The sequence below is a fragment of the Rhinoderma darwinii genome, chromosome 13, assembly GCF_050947455.1.
Source record: "Rhinoderma darwinii isolate aRhiDar2 chromosome 13, aRhiDar2.hap1, whole genome shotgun sequence".
Lineage (NCBI taxonomy): Eukaryota > Metazoa > Chordata > Amphibia > Anura > Rhinodermatidae > Rhinoderma > Rhinoderma darwinii.
The window spans coordinates 64045901-64065925 of record NC_134699.1 but is presented as its reverse complement, the minus strand read 5'-3'; the positions used below and the strand labels follow the sequence as shown (position 1 = coordinate 64065925).

Here is a 20025-nt window from a genome sequence, read left to right as displayed (position 1 = left end):
TATTTAAAGGACACAAAGGTTCGTCTTTTATGGGTTTCATTTTTTTCCGGTACATTTAGGGGTTTTGGCAGCCCCAGACTTCCAGTTGTTGTATATGAAAGTTTTCTTCACACAGCGGTGGATTGTCGAATGTTTCGCAGTGCTCCGTCCTCCCGATATTCAGGTCGGCGTCGATACTCAAGGCTTGTCCTCCGCCGCCGCCTGAAACACATCACAGTACGTCTACGGTAAGATTTTGCTACATTTGATGAATACGTTTCTACCATTGATAGAAGTACTTTACAAAATACATAGACCCCCTAATTCGGCACCTGATAGTCTGGAAATCCTGATAAAAATAGCCCCATAGCGGATTAGCAGGAATTTTCAGGTTGCTAGCTCTGGCCTATATTGATACATTGTAACAGACTACAGATGTGTAAAAGTAGGACCAGGTTTGTATAGTCTTTGAATGTAAATTAGACAATTTCCATTCACTGACAGCAAGCAGAAATCTTAAAATACTGAGGAATTGAAACACAAAGTGTATTAGAAAGTTGCAGAACATTTCATTATACAGCGATTAAACTTTATTGACATAAAACTGGACAAACCCAAAAAAAAAGAAAAAAAAAAAAAAAGAAGGACTCTCAGCAATGGGAGTGCTACTACGATCCGCGTGGACGGCGCCACATTTATGACATGCCCTTCATTTCCCATCTTACCCATTATAAAGCCTTGGCTGTTTCCAGACATAAACATGGAGGCGGTTTTAGACGGCAGCTGGAAATGTCGCACTGAAAGGAACGGAGATAAGCGGTTCGGGTTTTCTTGCCCTGGGACAGACAGGAAGTTGCCAGACTCGGGGGCACTGCTGGGATCGGAGGTCATTGTAAGAGACCGACGTCTGGGGGCTGGGGAAAGTCGGGCACCGTGAGAGTAAGATCGGGGTCGTGAGCGCGGGGAAGGAGGGGCGATCTTCACCATCTCTGGTTTCTTCACTACGACCCACTCGTACCGCTCCATGTCCGGCCGTATCTGCAAGGAAAATAAGAGATGAAGGCGGCTATGAAGCGAGATAATACAGACGTGGGGACAAGGTCAGAAACCTCCCAGATTTGCATAAGCCGGACTGCGGCGAAAAGTGGTACGGGTGGGATGTACGGGCAACGGCAGATCTTTATATAGGATTCCTCTTTGGGCATTCAAATGCAATCTAGTGCTCCCTGTTATCAGCCATTGCAGGCTGGGGCACTTTAATAAACTGCTGGTCACTTACAGAAAACACAAAGCATTCTCCAGTCCCAAAAAAGGAGGACACCTGCCCACAGTATTTCTTCCTTTCACTCCAGTCTGAGGAGAGGTACGCGCCACACACCTGAGGAAGAGAGGAAGGTCTATTATTATACCGTATATAGATCATATTTAACCTCTTCATTATATACAGGGGCTCTGTGGTCCCCGGCGGATAGGTGGAGGGCCCGGTATAGGTTTTGCACAGGAGCCCAGTATATCCAATTCTAGGGGAGATCAGACTTGGAGCCCCAAAAATGTCCCAGCTACCAATATAAATTCTGCTTTTAGGAGCTCCCCCTACTGGTAGTGTGCAGATTTGCATCCAATCATGTGATAGGTTATCTTGCTTATCGGTTATGTGATTGGCTAAAAGCTGAACATGACCAGTAGAGAGGCACTCCGCTGTCTGTACGGGGCTTCTTCATGCAGAATTTGCATTGGCAGCAGGTACGATTTTGGGGTCTAGATCCCTCTTATAGATAGGTATAGCGTGAAGCAGATGTCCTGTGCACTCTGAATAATTCAATCTGTATCTAAAACTTTCTCACCATTTTCCAGATCTCTGCTTGCTGTAAGTGAATGGGAAAATTCCCAACTTAGGCTTTGCATTAATTGTATCCAGTCTAGACAATCCTGACAGAGAACTGTAGCAAACGCTCAGCTGTGAGAAATAATAGGGTGCATTAAAGTGGTATTCCCAGAATCGAAAATCACCACCTATCCACAAGATAGCCGATAATTGTGTGATCGCTGGTGGCCCCACTGCTAGGACCTCCCACTGATCACAAGAACGGGGGTCTCAAACCCCCTGTACCTCCTCACTGCTCGACTTCAACAAGGACATTGAATGGAGCTGCGGTCGTGCATGCTTAACCGCCGCTCCATATAAGCTCCTCCGCACTGCGGTGGGTTTGGAATTCCCGATTCTCGTGACCAGTGGGGGTCCCAGCAGTGGCGCCCCCAGCGATCATACAATTTTCACCTATTCTGTGGATAGGTGTTAACCGTTGATTCCGGGAACATCCCTTAAAGAATTACTGGCACGTGTGAATACACCATTTCAATCTCAGAATGTAAACAATGTTCCCGTTCACTGATAGCAAGCAGAGATCATGAAAAGGTGAGGAATTTAAACACAAAGTGTATGAGAATGTATGGCAGTAGGATTTCACTTTAGGGCTGTTTTTATGGAAACATTAGTATTACCTGTTCTGTGGTGGTCTTGATGAGGAGGACAGTGGGCTCCGTCCCCTCACAGTGCGAATAAAATCTGCAATCAAAGGCAAAGACATTAGATCCGGACACCTGTCTGCAGTACAACGGGTGACAAAGTATCCGAGATATTAAAATATTGACACTGGATTGTCCAGTATAGGAACCCCTATGAATAGAGCAAAAGGGCTAAGGCAACGAGCTCACTTGCTTTCCATGCAGCAGGGGATTCTGGGTAGTTTTGAAAACTTTCGGGAAACAAACTTTCCTAAAATAGACCTCATATCCCCAATTTTCTGTCATAAACTGGTACTCTCGGATAGATACAAAGCAATTTTGTGATTTATTCGGCTATTTTATTTCGGTTTGACCTTCGTAGTTTTGTATAAATTGTAAGAAAAATAGAAGAGGTTTTAGGAATACAGAACAAATAGCAAGTTTATACAAGTTTATACAAGTGCACTTAGTGCCCCCTGGTGGAGTCAAATGAAATTACAGCTCAATGAATGGTTCAGAAGACAAAGGTTTTGAATTCTGTAAATTATCTTAGATCAGGGAATTTCTATTTAAGCCATTGTCTGATATTTTATATCGGTCATGTGCACTGCTGTTTACTGATCATATTAGTACCGTCACAGTCCCTGCCCGCACAGGAGATCACAATCTCCTCTTAGGTGGTTACAATGTATCAGTGCAAGTAAAATGTATCAGACTGGAATTTAGGCTGGGTTCACACTGAGTTTTGACGCGGAAACCGCGTCAGAAAACGCGCCAAAAAACGGCCGAAAATGCCTCCCATTGATTTCAATGGGAGGCGGAGGCGATTTTTTCCTGCGAGCGGAAAAACCACCTCGCGGGAAAAAGAAGAAATATGCCCTATCTTCGGGCGTTTACGCCTCTGACATCATTCCAAACTGAATTTTGAGGCAGATTTTCCTCCTGCAAAAAACAGTGTGAATCCAGCCTACAGAGGATTGTCTAAACTGGATACAATTGTAGCAAACACTCAGCTGTGAGAAGTATTAGGTCTGTACAGGTTTTTAGCTTTCGAATAAAAATGAGAATTTCCCTATTCACTGTCAGCAAACAGATATATTTAAAATGGTGGGGAATTGAAACACAAAGGGGCAGATTTACTAAGACGCGTATTATACGCCAGTCTTGGTTCTCTGCTTTGCCAGTTATGAAGAGGCACATGCCATCTTTCTGCTGGCCGTGCACCATCTGTTTTCCCCGACCCCATCGTACATAAAATAAAAAAATGGATGCTCACGACGTCACTGCTTCTCTTCTCCCCCCCCCCCCAGGTCCCCTCTGCATTCTGTGTCACACACAACGTCCTGACGCTGCCCTGCGTCAGTAGTTGTATCAGCCGCGGCCAGTAGTGAGAGCCTGAGGGGACCCGCAGGGAAGGAGAGCGGGGGAGGGGGTTGAGTATACTTGTGGAAACTTTAGTAATAAATTTGGGCCGTGGTGGACTTGCCCCCTTTTGTTAGCCATGCCCCATTTTCCAAACATCGCCCAGGGTGGCGTTAAAAGACTCATAGGTCGCAATTTTCAATGCAAACTGCGACTTTTGGGCCTTTGGCGACTTTTCCAGTGCTGCAAAGGAACAGTGCGCACCACCATGCATGTTCTCCCTTCTCCGCATTTTAATGCTATAGTCCCATTCTATTCACTGCATGGTAATATCACTGTCACTCCAGCTTCACAGGTAGCGGTTTTAGGTTATCGCTGCACTCATAGTGCCAACCACTGATGATAAAGATAAAGCTAAGGAAGCGGAATATCTAAACAAGACGTCAGCTTCGATTACACAACCAGAGCCGTGCATGTAAAAATACGTCGTGTTTTCACTGCCACGTTCTGTCCTAATTGGTATTTTGTGGCCTTGATAAGTATTTTCTTGACTCCCGGCTGTAGAGAGTCAATAGATTAGCTGCATTTTCTACTAACGGCTGCAGAAAAGTAGCTCAGGCATTAAATTGCTTTTCCTCGTAGCGGACGATCTCTAAAAGCGACTCAAAATAGGACGGCTGGAGATAAATCACCGGCTGCAAATTATTAGTCATTTTAACAACTCTATCATTTGAAACAGTTCAGACCCATTTGACACTAGTGGGCGCCACTGTGCGGACTTCCCTGCACCCTCATGTGTCGCTATAGGAGCCTACCACGTATGGTGAGGGACGTATATGATGGCTTATCTCCTATATCAGCTCACAATTCATTACCTAGAACCCTTTGCAGCAGGAAGAGTCGTAAAGTGCTAAGAGGGTGCATGGAGGGGGAGGAGCCAGGCATGCTAATTAGCATATATGTAATATTATTGGTCAGGAACATAATGGGCACTTCATGGGAGTTGTAATGTGTGGGCAATGGTTATTTCCAGGAGGATGGGTCCCATAAATCACAATTGGACATAGACGTAACTTGTAGTTACTGGGCCCATTGCAAAATCTGTATCAGGGCCTCCCGTATACCTCTGGCGTCTTCTTATGTGGCAGAAAGGACGTTTGGCCCCTTCAGGCACCAGAACCCAGATGAGACTACATCCCTGTAAATGGACCCCCCATCCAATCACAAGAGGGTCTAGAGTTGATTTGCAAATATTACAGTGCCTGTGGACAGGAAGAGTCATTAGATGGGGCCACCCTTACCCCTAGGAGCCTAGTGACTGCCTTTATCGTATGTTTGTCCTTAGCCCCCACTAGACTTATGTACATGGGCCCGCCCCGGGCAACAATACCCTGTATACAAGTCTTATTAGCGATGTTACCTCTGCAAGCTATAGCCGTGCTCCAGGGTAGAGAACAACCGAACAGGGGGGTACAGAGAGTAACGTTCAGGAATCCATGACCACATCACCCTCATTTCATGGGCCGTTACGATCTCCGAGGAGAAATTTGTGATGTCTACGGACATGTGGGATGGTTGTCTGCAGGAAAACAATGAGTCAACGTTACAAGGAAGAGAGGACATTAGACATCGATATATGACCATACAGACCACCAGGGTGTTATCCAATAGGTCCGTATGGCTATACATGGTGTCCAAAGGGTATATAGCAAATGAAACAGTCCGATACTACTCAACACTTCTGCCATATGGTAGTGGCACACAAAAAATGGCCGCAACCATGCAGTCTATACTGCATAGACACTGGTGCCACGGTGTAATGTAGCCCAGTATTGTGCCACACACTAGAGTCAGTACAGAATTAACCACACAAGGACCATTGGCATCTACGAGGGCATGGAAAACAATGTCTGTAATACTGTATATTTTCTAAAATGAAATTTTTTTATGTCATGGAGATACCATTGTTAGTGGTCCATGAGCTGGTATCACCAATGATTCCCAAAATGAAGGGGCAGAATTACTTCCTCCTCCTCATCACTTAATCAAGCTCCGAAGATGGAATTCCCCTTTAAGTATTTGCTCACCTGGGTTGCATGACTGTGATCCCATTATGTGCTAAGGCCTTTCTGTTGGCCATATGTAGGAGCCAGATCTCCTTGTGTGAGAAGAGTCTAATGCTGAAGGCTTTCTCCAACAGCTTCTCCACACAAACGTGGTTGGAGATGTTCTTGACAAATTCCTGGATGTCACATTTAACGTCCTGTCCCTCATACTCCGCGTGGAGTTTGTACTGCTTGAGCAAGGCTAGAGCCACTCGGTACAGCACTTTGTTGCCCTCAAGAAGATAGACGTCAAAGACCCTGATGACATATTCAAAGGGCAAGTCACCGAAGATCCACATCAACCACTCCGAGAAGACCTCCAATGAGTTTTCACAGTGGGTCGTGATGAATTTATGGCCAGCCTGGCAATACTTTTTGGCCAAGTCACCAAAGGTCATGCTGGAAGCTTCATAGGACAAGAAGCTTTGCTCCATGTAAGTCTTGTGGGGTTCTGCGCATGAAACGAGGCGGCAAGCCCTCTCGAAACACTCTGCTTCATCCTCACTGAAATGCATCAAGAGGGCCACCACTGCAGGTAATACAGGGCAATACGTGATGTCCGGATACTGGTTGCCGATGCATATGAGTACCTTCTTCACAGCAGTTTCCCCTCGAACATTGAGGCAGTACATGGGCATGACACAACCATCCAAGAATTCTGGCAAGGGGTGATCATCCAGTCCACCCTGCCCAAAAAGCCGTTCCGCCACATCATGATAAACCGTTGCAGTGGGTGTAAATATCTGGCAATTCATATTTTTGATGATCTGGTTGTAGGCTTGAGCCCGCAGGGCTCGATTTTCACCCCAAGTACCGTCTCTCGACATCTTCCTCAGGTCCTTCTGTGATTGAGGAATCTCCACATGGGAGGTTTTCTGTGGTCCAGTCGGAAATTGGTCCCAGTCCACAAAGTGGCCACAGTCAGCGTAGGCGTTGGTGTTGATTTCCCAGACATCTGCGTCTGGTGTAATGATCACTAGGGGAGCACAAGAAACGCTCATTTCTGGAAAAGAAGGAGAACACGATTGTTAATGTGAACACGACGTACGTCCTATTAACGACGACCATCAAGTATTGACTAAAAGGTCCAAAGTAGGGGCACAAACCGGACATCAAGGCAAGCGGCCGGAACAAAGAGTGCAGGCGGAGGACCTCAGAGCAGGTGTATCTATATGTGGGACTGTCTGAGGACCACACAGTACTACATTCCCCATCATGCAATATTACTCAATCACCATGATCTCGATATCATAGACAAGGACGTTTCGAGGGAGAAAAAAATATCCAAGGACAAGTAGGTGACAACGAGGACTGCAGTTATTGGTCTATTTTCAGTATCCGTGTACATAGCTTATCCCATAGTGTTGCTGTTTATGTTGCTTGAGGGCGTGACCCAACCCAGTGACCCAGGAATTACTACCCCAATCACATGGCAGTAAACAAGCCCTATCCCATAGGTGACCCACAACAAACATGTTGCTGTTTTTCACTGAACTTGGTCACATTTTTCCCTTGTTTTTGGAACAGTCGGAGTAAATCTTAATTTAACTATTTTTTCCCCCATGTGTAGACAGTTTTTGGGTGCGCTATCCTGGGTGGTCCTGACTGTAGGTCCACTAGGTGAGGATCTGTTCCCATTCATCCATTATTAATGATTATTATTAGAACGAGGCACTATCAATATCGGAGGAGGTTCGTCAGTAAACCTGACATTTTATTTTGGAAGAAGGGAGATCGCGCATAATACAACCTCAATAACAGCGCCATAGGATGCTTAAATAGTACCACCATACAGTGCCCACAGAGTGCTGCCACCTAGTGCCTTGATAATAGTGAACATAACTGTGCCACGTAGTGCTCAAATAATAATGATATCCAGTCTCTTAGAAAATACAATAGGAGGCAATGCTGTAAGTTTAGAATAAGGTGGTCTAAATGGTGATGGAAAACATTAATGTGTAACAAAACTTAAAAAAAACCAAAAACTTTTGACATGTCTTCGTGATCGACATAGCGATCCGAGCACCGAGACCCCCACTGATCGCCAAAACAAAGCGGCAGAAGTGCTCAGGCGAGCGCTGTGCAGCTTCGTTTCTTGCATCACAGCGGTGTACGGGGTCAATAGAAAATCTATGAACCTGTACACCGCTCCGAGGAAACTAGGCGGCACAGCGCTCACCTAAGCACTTCTGCCGCTTTGTTTTGGCGATCGGTGGGGGTGTCAGTGCTCGGACCCCCACCGATTAAAACTTGACATGTCACCAGGACACGTCAAAAGTTTTAAAAAATTTTAGTTGCCCTTTAATTGTGCTCTACAATGGATGATTATGGGCCACGCAGGCATGTTAATGCAGAAACACCTATTTTAAAGGGGTACGCTCATCACAGACATTTATGGCATGTCCACATATCCCTCTGGGGCCCCCACCTATTTCCTGAACAGGGGTCCCCCAACCTCATCCTGCCTGGTGAGGCAGCCAGGTGGAGAATTAGTGCACATGGGGCTGGGATTATGGAAACAGCCAAACTCGCTGCGCTACGCTGTTACTGTAACTTGGAGACCCCCATTTGGGAGATTAGTGCGGGTGCCAGACTTGGGACCCACATTTATCAGACATTTATGGCATAGCCTGTGGATATAGATGTCTATGATGAGAATACCCCATGGACAGCCGAACGCCAGCAAAAACCTAAAAATACTGCAGACTGCATTTAACTTCACTCACCACAATCCCAGGAGACTGAGGTATGGGGATTTGTTTGGTGGGGTCCTCTACCTGTAGAGTTTGGCTGTCCCTATACCTGACCATGACTTACAAGGAGCCATTAGAAGAGTTTTCAAAGTGCATTTTTGCAGCTAATTCACCCCCTTTTCTTCTACATTGTATTTGTGTCAGTCTTCACTGTAGTTCTGGCATTCTATTCATGGAACAAGAAGAGCAGAATTAACGGTGCTGTACCCTTCATCCAGATAATGAGAGTGACTACGCTGCAAAGCATGGAATTGTGGGAGGCTGCAGAAATAAAAGCAGGCTGCAAATTGTATACTGGCGGAAACGTAAGATAAAGGACATGCTGCGGATTTTAAAATCCACACCGCAGGTCAATTTATGTGCAGAAAAATACCGCAGCGTGTACATGACTTTATTTTGTCCAGCATTTTTTGGCTTTTTTAAAACTGCAGCAACGCTGGTTTTGGAGTTTTTTGCAGAATTAATGCATTTTTTGTTCCCATTTTTGCCTCTACAAAAAAAAAAAAAACGCAAATGTTCAAGCATGCTGCATTTTTTTTTTAAAGAAAATATCGTGTTGCCAAGAGAAATCTTGGCATCGCATGATCTTTGAATCACATGATTTGCAATGTGAAAAACGCCACCTACAAAAAAAAAAAGCATAACAAACTATTGTGGAAAAAAAAAACCAAAAAAGTGCTTTTATCAGCCCAAAAACCGCTGCACAAAAAAAAAAAAGAAAAAGGGAGGCCTGAAGAGAATTCCTACGTGACCAGTAGAGGATAGTAAAACGTTCCTTACCCGGAGGATTACGGAACTCACGTCCCACTCGGATGCGCCAATTGAACCAGTTCTCAGATCGGTCGGAAGCCGCAGTTATGAAGATGCCTCAGCTCACCTGTCACCTGTACATTATGAAGAGCTGGTATCTTATCCCCACCCCCGCCCGCCCACACAGCCAACCAAGCAGCCCGGCCTTGTTATGTGTTATTACTGTAGATCTGCTGGGAGATAGTCAATCGGAGAACAGATTGCTCTCATGCCCGGAGAGGAGAGAAACGTTCACTTCTCAAGGACAAAACGCTTATCAGGAGTAAATGTCGTCCTGTACGAAACATCAACAGACATTAGTCACCCCTATAAACTGGAAAATTTACTATTCTACAACTTGGTGTACTTTTCACTCGGACACGGCTATTTTTAGGTTGATGAGTTGCAAACACAGTCATGCCAGGAAGAGCAGTAGAGTAATTTAAAGGGGAACTCCACATTTGGTTATAAATATTTAAAGGGGCTTTCCACTACATGACAACTGATGACCTATCCACTGATAGGTTACATAGTTAGTTACATAGTTAGTACGGCTGAAAAAAGACACATGTCCATCAAGTTCAACCAAGGGAAGGGAAAAGGGAAGGAAAAATTTCTACACATAGGAGCTAATATTTTTTTGTTCTAGGAAATTATCTAACCCTTTTTTGCAGCATCTCCTGTCCCTGCTGTGACCAGCTCCTGCGGTAGGCTATTCCATAGATTCACAGTTCTCACTGTAAAGAAGCCTGGTCGCCTCTGCAGCTTGAACCTTTTTTTCTCCAGACGGAGGGAGTGCCCCCTTGTTTTTTTAGGGGGTTTTACAAGGAACAGGATTTCACCATATTTTTTGTATGTGCCATTCATATATTTATATAAGTTAATCATGTCCCCCCTTAGTCTTCTTTTTTCAAGGCTAAATAGGTTTAATTCTTTCAATCTTTCCTCATAACTTAAATTCTCCATGCCCCTTATTAGCTTCGTTGCTCTTCTTTGTATTTTTTCCAACTCCAGGGCATCCTTTCTATGAACTGGAGCCCAGAACTGAACTGCATATTCTAGATGAGGCCTCACTAATGCTTTGTAAAGTGGCATTATTACATCCCTGTCCCGCGAGTCCATGCCTCTTTTAATACACGACAATATCCTGCTGGCCTTTGAAGCAGCTGATTGACACTGCATGCTGTTATTGAGTTTATGATTTACAAGTACACCCAGATCCTTCTCAACAAGTGAATCCGCCAGTGTAGCGCCCCCTAGGACATATGATGCATGCAGGTTGTTGGTACCAAGATGCATAACTTTACATTTATCTACATTAAACTTCATTTGCCAAGTGGACGCCCAAACACTTAGTTTGTTTAAATCTGCCTGTAATTCATGAACATCTTCCATAGTCTGAACTATATTACATAGCTTGGTGTTATCTGCAAAAATAGAAATAGTGCTATTAATCCCTTCCTCTATATCATTAATAAATAAGTTGAATAATAGTGGTCCCAGCACTGAACCCTGGGGTACACCACTTATAACCGGGGACCATTCAGAGAAGGAATCATTGACCACAACCCTCTGGATACGGTCCTTGAGCCAATTCTCAATCCAATTACAAACTATATTTTCTAAACCTATAGTCCTTAATTTACCCATTAGGCGTCTATGGGGGACAGTGTCAAATGCCTTTGCAAAGTCTAAAAACACTAAATCCACAGCGGCCCCTCTGTCTAGACTTCTGCTCACCTCTTCATATAAACACTATATCCACAGCGGCCCCTCTGTCTAGGCTTCTGCTCACCTCTCATATAAACACTATATCCACAGCGGCCCCTCTGTCTAGGCTTCTGCTCACCTCTTCATAAAAACAGATTAGGTTAGTTTGACAACTTCTGTCCTTAGTAAAACCGTGCTGGCTGTCACTTATAATGCTATTTATTGTCACATAATCCTGTATATAGTCCCTCAATAGCCCCTCAAACATTTTCCCCACGATGGATGTTAAGCTTACTGGTCTATAATTACCCGGGGAAGACCTAGAGCCCTTTTTGAAAATAGGCACCACATTTGCCCTGCGCCAGTCCCTTGGCACTATACCAGTCACTAGAGATTCTCTGAATATTATGAAAAGGGGGACAGAAATAACTGAACTAAGCTCTTTAAGAATTCTAGAGTGTAACCCATCTGGTCCCGGGGCCTTGTGCACATTTATTTTATTTAATTTAGTTTGGACCATCTCTACATTCATCCAATTCAGTATATCAACTGATATATTAACAGCACTGGCAGCGGCTACATCAGCTGCTCTTTCTTCTGTTGTATATACAGAGCTAAAGAACCCATTTAGTAACTCTGCCTTCTCTTGATCCCCTGTGATCAACTCCCCATTACCACTATCTAGGGGTCCTACATGTTCAGACCTTGGCTTTTTTGCATTTATATGCTTGAAGAATTTTTTAGGATTTGTTTTACTATCCTTGGCCACCTGCCTTTCATTTTGTATTTTTGCTAATTTTATTACATTTTTACAGATTTTATTAAGCTCTTTATATTTTACAAAGGCTACAGATGTACCCTCAGATTTGTATTTTTTAAATGCCCTTTTTTTGTCATGTATTGCCCCTTTCACAGAAGGTGTAAGCCATGTGGGGTTTAATTTGAGTCGTTTATACTTATTACCTGTAGGAATAAATTTTGCACTATAATAACTCAAAGTAGATTTGAAAATCTCCCATTTATCATTTGTTCCATTATTTGACATTAGTTCTTCCCAGTCTATATCCTGAATTGCAGCCCTCATCCTGGGGAAATTGGCTTTCTTAAAATTAAATGTTTTTGCCCTCCCAGCCTGCGTTTGTTTTTTACAGTATAGGTAAAATGTAACTATATTATGATCACTGTTACCGAGGTTTTCACGAACATTGACATTCCCAACAAGCTCTGCATTATTAGAAATGACCAGATCCAACAGAGCTTCACCTCTAGTCGGGTCTTCCACAAACTGGCCCATAAAATTTTCCTGCAACAGGTTGAGGAAATGTCTCCCCTTTGCAGTTGAAGCCGAACCATGACACCAATTAATATCCCGGAAATTAAAATCTCCCATTATCACTACAGTACCCGCCTGTGCAGCCCACTCCATCTGTTTATATATCTGACCTTCCATCTCCTCAGTTATATTGGGGGGTCTATAGATTACACCAAAAGTAATTTTTTCAGTGTTTACCTCCCTTTCTAGTTCCACCCACAAGGTTTCAACCTCCTCACAGTCTTCACCCACTATTGTCTCTTTCACACTCGCCTTCATATCACTTCTCACATACAGACATACACCACCGCCTTTCCTATTTGTCCTGTCTTTACGAAAAAGTGTAAAACCCTGTAGATTTACAGCCCAGTCATGTGAAGAGTCCAGCCATGTTTCAGCAACACCAACTATATCTATATTTTCTTCCAGTATCAAGGCCTCCAGCTCCCCCATTTTGCTTGCTAGACTTCTGGCATTTGTGAACATACACTTTAACTTGCCTGTCAGTTTTTCACTTTTATTATCAGAAATGTGATTTGACATTAATCGGTCCTTTTTATTTACACTGATGTTTTGCAACGAAAGGATCTCCTTATCTTGTTGTCTAGTCCTCTCCCCACATTCTGTTTCTCCCCCCACCAATATAGTCTGACCCCTCTCTAACCTGGCTACCCCTTTTTTTTCTACATTGACCTCCCTCCTCAGCCCTAGTTTAAATACTCTGCCACCCCAGCTAGAATTCTCTCCCCCAGCACAGCGGACCCCCTTCCATTTAGGTGCAAATCATCTGCAGAATACAGTTTGTACCCCAATGAAAAGTCAGCCCAGTGCTCTAGGAACCCAAATCCTTCTCCTCTACACCAAGACTTCAGCCATGCATTTAACTCCCTAAGCTCCCGCTGTCTTTCCTGTGATGCGCATGGCACAGGCAGTATTCCTGAGAATACAACCTTGGAGGTCCTTCCCTTCAGCTTGTAGCCTAGTTCTTTAAAATTATTCTTAAGGCTCCTCCACCTACCATTTATTCTGTCGTTGGTACCGACATGGACCACGACAGCTGGATCATCACCAGCCCCTCCCAGCAATTTGTCCACCCGTTCCACCACATGCCGAACCCTGGCACCAGGGAGACAGCAAACCATTCGGTTGAGGCGGTCTTGGCGACAAATTATTCTATCCGTCTTCCTGATTATAGAATCCCCTACTACTATCAATTGTCTTGGCTTGCCTGCATTACCATCCCGCCGACTACTAGCTGGGCTGTTCTCCCGGCTGTTAGGGAGATCAGTATCCACTAGGGCTGCCTTTTCTGAGACTGACACCCTCGCATCATCACCCAACCTGGCAATTTTGCTTGGAATGCCAGAAACCGGATCGGCCTTCCTTGTCTTTGACCCCTTTCTACTGCCCCTAACTACATTAACCCAGCTACTTACCTGATCCTGCTCACCCATGTCTTCACCCTCCAGTTCTAACCCACTAACTGCATGCTCTGTGAGCAGCAAGCTCCGCTCAAAATTGTCTATCCTCCTCAGTGTTGCATTCTGCTCCTCCAGATCTCTAATACGAGCTTCCAGGTGAACAACATGCTCACATCTGCCACAGAGATATTCACCCTGGAACTCCGGCTCCAGTCGTGTATACATATGACAAACTGTGCACTGAAGAAAACCTCCAATCTTGCTATCCATTATCCAAGTTACACCAAAACAGCGAACAATTGTCAAAGAAAAAGAAGAGTACTTACTGGGGCTTCAACTCCTCTTTTCAACTCCGGTTTTAGAACTCCACTTAGTTCACAAGCCACTTAAACCACCAAGCTCAGAAAGAGACAGGTCATCAGTATATCATCGGTGTGGATCAGACACCTGGACCCCGCATCGATCAGACGCTTCAGTGGCCTACGGGCACCGGATGTTATTGCACAGTATGCGATGTACGGAGTCGGAAGCAGTTAGCTCCGTACATTGCATAGCGGCCGTGCTGCAGAACTGCAGCTCTGCTCCTATTCACTTGAATACTGCAGCTCAGCCGCTATTCCGTGACCGGAACCAACAGCTTCCGGCATTTATGTCTGGTGCCCGGAGACAGCCGGTGCGGGTTCCGGGTGTTAGACACGCGCCGACGATATACTGATGACCTATCTGGTGGATAGGTCGTCAGTTGTCCGGTAGTGGACAACCCCTTTAAGGTCTGTCAGAACATATCCTTGTGAGCTGGGACCCCTGGATTCCCAAAACAGAGAAGCGGCGGCATTCGTGAGGGCGTCGTAACACTTACATACCAATGCATTGGGTGGCGATTGCTCCCTTATACTACCAGGGCACCAGACGTGGATTTTAAGGTGTCATGGCTGCCATGGACTTCCAGTTTTATCACTTATGCCAGAAATACACAACACAAGTTAATGGTTTGTGTGACATGAAACTGATCCAAGAGCAGTTATTCTCCGTTTGTCGTCAATGATCGTGTAATTCACCATAAACTGTGATCCATTGTATTTAACAAGCGGTGAATTGTCTCTGGGCATCGGACTTGGCGCTCGGTGGTGTTTGTAATTTTCCTAACATAATGCAGCGATTGTTGTCCGGTGATTGCGCCGCCGCTATTACTTTTGCTTCCTTATTGTTGTGTTAATAGGAAACAAACTGATCGTCCCCCCTCCTAAAAATACCCGACGTGCTGCCGCCTGCCGTTCCGTCATATGAGCTGGTGAGTAAGGCCTGGGGGCCGCACTGCGACCTGCAAACGTGAGGAATTTCCTGCGACTAGTGTTGCGGTCGCAACGCGGCTACGTTCACTTTTATTACTGCGGTGCACAGGGCGTGACACAGCGATCCTTGGTGTCGCGTAGCCCAAAGTGTCCACAGGTTAATATGATGGATGATGGGGAAAGTAGTACTAGGAGGTTCTCTCAGACAGTATCACATATGATAGGCTTAGATACACTGGCTCCGCAGACCATATCACACATAATAGGCTCAGATACACAGCTCAGGAAGTAGAATTATAGGGAATACGGGTCAATAGATTAAATAATATATATTTCTGACCACACTGCACTTGTTATCCGGGTGTATTGTCTGAATTATCGCTGCTTATATATAACCCTACAAATCTACTTCCTGAACCGTTGTATCTAAGCCTATTATGGGTGATACAGTCTTCTGATCCAGTGTACCTAAGCTTATTGTGTGTGTCTTTTGAGCCAGTGTATCTAATCCTATCATTTGTGATACGGTCTACTGAGCTGTGTATCTAAGCCTATCGTGTGTGATACTGTCTACTGAGCTGTGTATCTAAGCCTATCATGTGTGATACGGTCTGCTGAGCTGTGTATCTAAGCCTATCATGTGTGATACAGCCTGCTGAGCTGTGTATCTAATCCTATCATGTGTGATACGGCCTGCTGAGCTGTGTATCTAAGCCTTACACATACAGAATCTAGTATTAACCGGTGTCTGGGGTAAGGGACGTGGGTTGTATCAGGCCGGATTCATTACGGCAGTTTTGTCCTCTAATAATAATAATAACAGTGCGTCTCCGCGTGTCTGCCATGTTTGTTGTGTAAATTCACCTGGGGGGCGGCACACAGGACGGCGTCATCTTTCTCTTCCTGTGACCTTTATTGCGGCATCATATGACTGATAATCGAATGTCAGATCTAAAAATAAAAACAGCGAGTAAATCGTGTTGTGTATTCCGGACCGCCTCACCAGCTATTGTGGAACTACAACTCCCAGCATGCTGGGAATTGTAGCTGTATAAAACCTGGACAAGCTTAGCTTGCAGACCACCATTTACATGAAAACAAGATCGCCCACCCCTGCAAACCCTGTACCCCAAATTAACGGAGCCTTGCTGTCTTTGGAGATAGTTGACCAGGTTGCCCCTGTTGGACATCCCCTTTTCATTAAGCCGGTTCTCTGGTGATCGGGGGGCTCTGCTGGGATTACTGACAATTATCGGTTATTGTGGGGGAGCTGCTCCATAAGTGACGACTTTCCTGCAGTGAAGCATTTACAAGGCACATTGAATACATAGGAACTAAACCTACAAAGCAGGAGCTACTCTCTGCCCTGGATAATAGCGGAGGCTCATGATGGGGGACCCCCCTAATACCTCCTAAATATAAACCCTATATGGTCATAGGTGACAGCCCCATTATAGGGAACCCCTTAGCAGCACAGTCCTCTCTATACAAGGTCACATTACAGAGATCAGCCAGCACTACAACGCTGGGGCTACATGGTGACGTTGGGTTGCCATGACGTGGAAGAATTGTAGGATTATCACAACATCACCTTAAAGGGGTTGTTCAGTTTCAGAAAATTATTTTTGTATACTTAAAAGTTTCCACTATACTTTCTGTATTAAATACTTACGGTTTTCAAGATCTCTGCTTCTTGTCATTCTTTAGCAACATTCGTTATTTACTTCCAGTGGATACAATTCTGTCCTGGTCATGCAATGGAAACACAGTTGCATGACTCGTTACACGGTCATGTGATGACACACAGGCGCACAGCTCGTTACACAGTCATGTGATGACACACAGGCGCACAGCTCGTTACACAGTCATGTGATGACACACAGGCGCACAGCTCGTTACACGGTCATGTGATGGACACAGGTGCACGGTTCATTACACGGTCATGTGATGACACACAGGTGCACGGTTCGTTACACGGTCATGTGATGGACACAGGTGCACAGCTCGTTACACGGTCATGTGATGGACACAGGTGCACGACTCGTTACACGGTCATGTGATGGACATGACCATGGACAGAAATGTATCCACTGGCAATATACAATAAAGGCTCCTGCTGAATGACAGCAAGCAGAGATCTTGAAAGCCGTGAGGAATTAACACAAAGTAAATTGGAAAGTAATATAACTTTTAGTCATACAGAAAATATAAATTTTCTGATAATCACCAACTCTTTCATGTTTCTCTATAGGGAACAGACATTGCGACCATCACAAGAAGTCTGACATTCTGCAATGGTCGTCGGTAACCTTACACTTTCACATGGGACTAATTCTGCCGTGTTGTCCCCCCCCCCCCCCTTAATGATCGCCCAACATGATTTCATAAAGGGCCAGTCGCATTATTCTGCTGCATTGTCTTCGGTGAGCGCACTTGACACACGGCTCCTTTAATAATTATGCAAGTAAAATAGCAATAAAAATAGTGTAGTCCTCTGCTGGGAGTTGTAGTTCCACAGTGGCAGGCGGTGACAGCTTGAGGACCATATGCCATTAGAACCATTGGATAGTTACCAAGGTCCACAAGTACAAGGCTGCCTACAGAACAAACCATGAGCTAAATACCTGCAGCAAGATGTATATTACTGGGCTCTATATACATATCCATACTGTACTGCAGCTCAGGAGGCGAAGGTCACTTATACACTGTAACGAAAACATCACAAGCTAAACCTACATGTCACCCGCGTGTCCCCCGCTGCAGGACGCTCGTAGTTTGGACTGTTTCGCGCTCAGCCCATTCAAACTATTTTGAACTGCCGCACGAGCCGTCGGTCATGTGATGCAAACAGGAAGTGTCGCTCCACTCAGTGCCGCAGCGATGGATCCCTGGTGGGTGCAGTAACGCCGGATAATGGTTTATTATATATCGTGTTTATGTTTACTGAGGACAACAAGTCCCAGCAATGTGTACAAGTGTGTACTGGTGATAGTGACCGTGATATCTGTCTATTATCTCTCTCATATCTATCATCACTTTACTAGATTTTTGTGTATGGGCTTGTCATTGTCCTGTCCCCCAAGTGTCAGTGTGTCATTATCCTGTCCCCCAAGTGTCAGTGTGTCACTATCCTGTCCCCCAAGTGTCAGTGTGTCACTATCCTGTCCCCCAAGTGTCAGTGTGTCATTATCCTGTATCCCAAGTGTCAGCGTGTCGTTATCCTGTCCCCCAAGTGTCAGCGTGTCGTTATCCTGTCCCCCAAGTGTCAGCGTGTCGTTGTCCTGTCCCCCAAGTGTCAGCGTGTCGTTATCCTGTCCCCCAAGTGTCAGCGTGTCGTTGTCCTGTCCCCCAAGTGTCAGCGTGTCGTTGTCCTGTCCCCCAAGTGTCAGCGTGTCGTTGTCCTGTCCCCCAAGTGTCAGCGTGTCGTTGTCCTGTCCCCCAAGTGTCAGCGTGTCGTTGTCCTGTCCCCCAAGTGTCAGCGTGTCGTTGTCCTGTCCCCCAAGTGTCAGCGTGTCGTTGTCCTGTCCCCCAAGTGTCAGCGTGTCGTTGTCCTGTCCCCCAAGTGTCAGCGTGTCGTTGTCCTGTCCCCCAAGTGTCAGCGTGTCGTTGTCCTGTCCCCCAAGTGTCAGCGTGTCGTTGTCCTGTCCCCCAAGTGTCAGCGTGTCGTTGTCCTGTCCCCCAAGTGTCAGCGTGTCGTTGTCCTGTCCCCCAAGTGTCAGCGTGTCGTTGTCCTGTCCCCCAAGTGTCAGCGTGTCGTTGTCCTGTCCCCCAAGTGTCAGCGTGTCGTTGTCCTGTCCCCCAAGTGTCAGCGTGTCGTTGTCCTGTCCCCCAAGTGTCAGCGTGTCGTTGTCCTGTCCCCCAAGTGTCAGCGTGTCGTTGTCCTGTCCCCCAAGTGTCAGCGTGTCGTTGTCCTGTCCCCCAAGTGTCAGCGTGTCGTTGTCCTGTCCCCCAAGTGTCAGCGTGTCGTTGTCCTGTCCCCCAAGTGTCAGCGTGTCGTTGTCCTGTCCCTCAACTGTCAGCGTGTCGTTGTCCTGTCCCCCAAGTGTCAGCGTGTCGTTGTCCTGTCCCCCAAGTGTCAGCGTGTCGTTGTCCTGTCCCCCAAGTGTCAGCGTGTCGTTGTCCTGTCCCCCAAGTGTCAGCGTGTCGTTGTCCTGTCCCCCAAGTGTCAGCGTGTCGTTGTCCTGTCCCCCAAGTGTCAGCGTGTCGTTGTCCTGTCCCCCAAGTGTCAGCGTGTCGTTGTCCTGTCCCCCAAGTGTCAGCGTGTCGTTGTCCTGTCCCCCAAGTGTCAGCGTGTCGTTGTCCTGTCCCCCAAGTGTCAGCGTGTCGTTGTCCTGTCCCCCAAGTGTCAGCGTGTCGTTGTCCTGTCCCCCAAGTGTCAGCGTGTCGTTGTCCTGTCCCCCAAGTGTCAGCGTGTCGTTGTCCTGTCCCCCAAGTGTCAGCGTGTCGTTGTCCTGTCCCCCAAGTGTCAGCGTGTCGTTGTCCTGTCCCCCAAGTGTCAGCGTGTCGTTGTCCTGTCCCCCAAGTGTCAGCGTGTCGTTGTCCTGTCCCCCAAGTGTCAGCGTGTCGTTGTCCGGTCCCCCAAGTGTCAGCGTGTCGTTGTCCTGTCCCCCAAGTGTCAGCGTGTCGTTGTCCTGTCCCCCAAGTGTCAGCGTGTCGTTGTCCTGTCCCCCAAGTGTCAGCGTGTCGTTGTCCTGTCCCCCAAGTGTCAGCGTGTCGTTGTCCTGTCCCCCAAGTGTCAGCGTGTCGTTGTCCTGTCCCCCAAGTGTCAGCGTGTCGTTGTCCTGTCCCCCAAGTGTC

At 46.1% G+C, this 20025-nt stretch overlaps 2 protein-coding genes across 4 annotated transcripts in view; one reads left to right on the top strand and one right to left on the bottom strand.

Moving 5' to 3' along the window:
• The window catches only part of STX8 (syntaxin 8), a 244015-nt gene that overhangs the window by 2588 nt on the left and 221402 nt on the right, over positions 1 to 20025 (top strand). The gene's annotated exons all lie outside the window — the stretch shown is intronic.
• Positions 3 to 18026, bottom strand: LOC142666053 (TBC1 domain family member 24-like). Of its 3 annotated transcripts, none has more exons than XM_075845929.1 (7): positions 17965 to 18026; positions 5934 to 6954; positions 5267 to 5425; positions 2482 to 2545; positions 1259 to 1357; positions 705 to 1017; positions 3 to 201 (listed from the first exon to the last, which is right to left on the bottom strand). In XM_075845929.1, exons 2-7 carry the CDS (start codon positions 6950 to 6952, stop codon positions 56 to 58), a joined length of 1800 nt encoding a protein of 599 aa, XP_075702044.1. In that variant the 5' UTR covers positions 6953 to 6954; positions 17965 to 18026; the 3' UTR covers positions 3 to 55. The 3 variants fall into 3 exon arrangements, with proteins under 3 accessions (XP_075702044.1, XP_075702042.1, XP_075702043.1); XM_075845927.1 differs by lacking the exon at positions 17965 to 18026 and adding an exon at positions 16093 to 16178; XM_075845928.1 differs by lacking the exon at positions 17965 to 18026 and adding an exon at positions 9485 to 9562.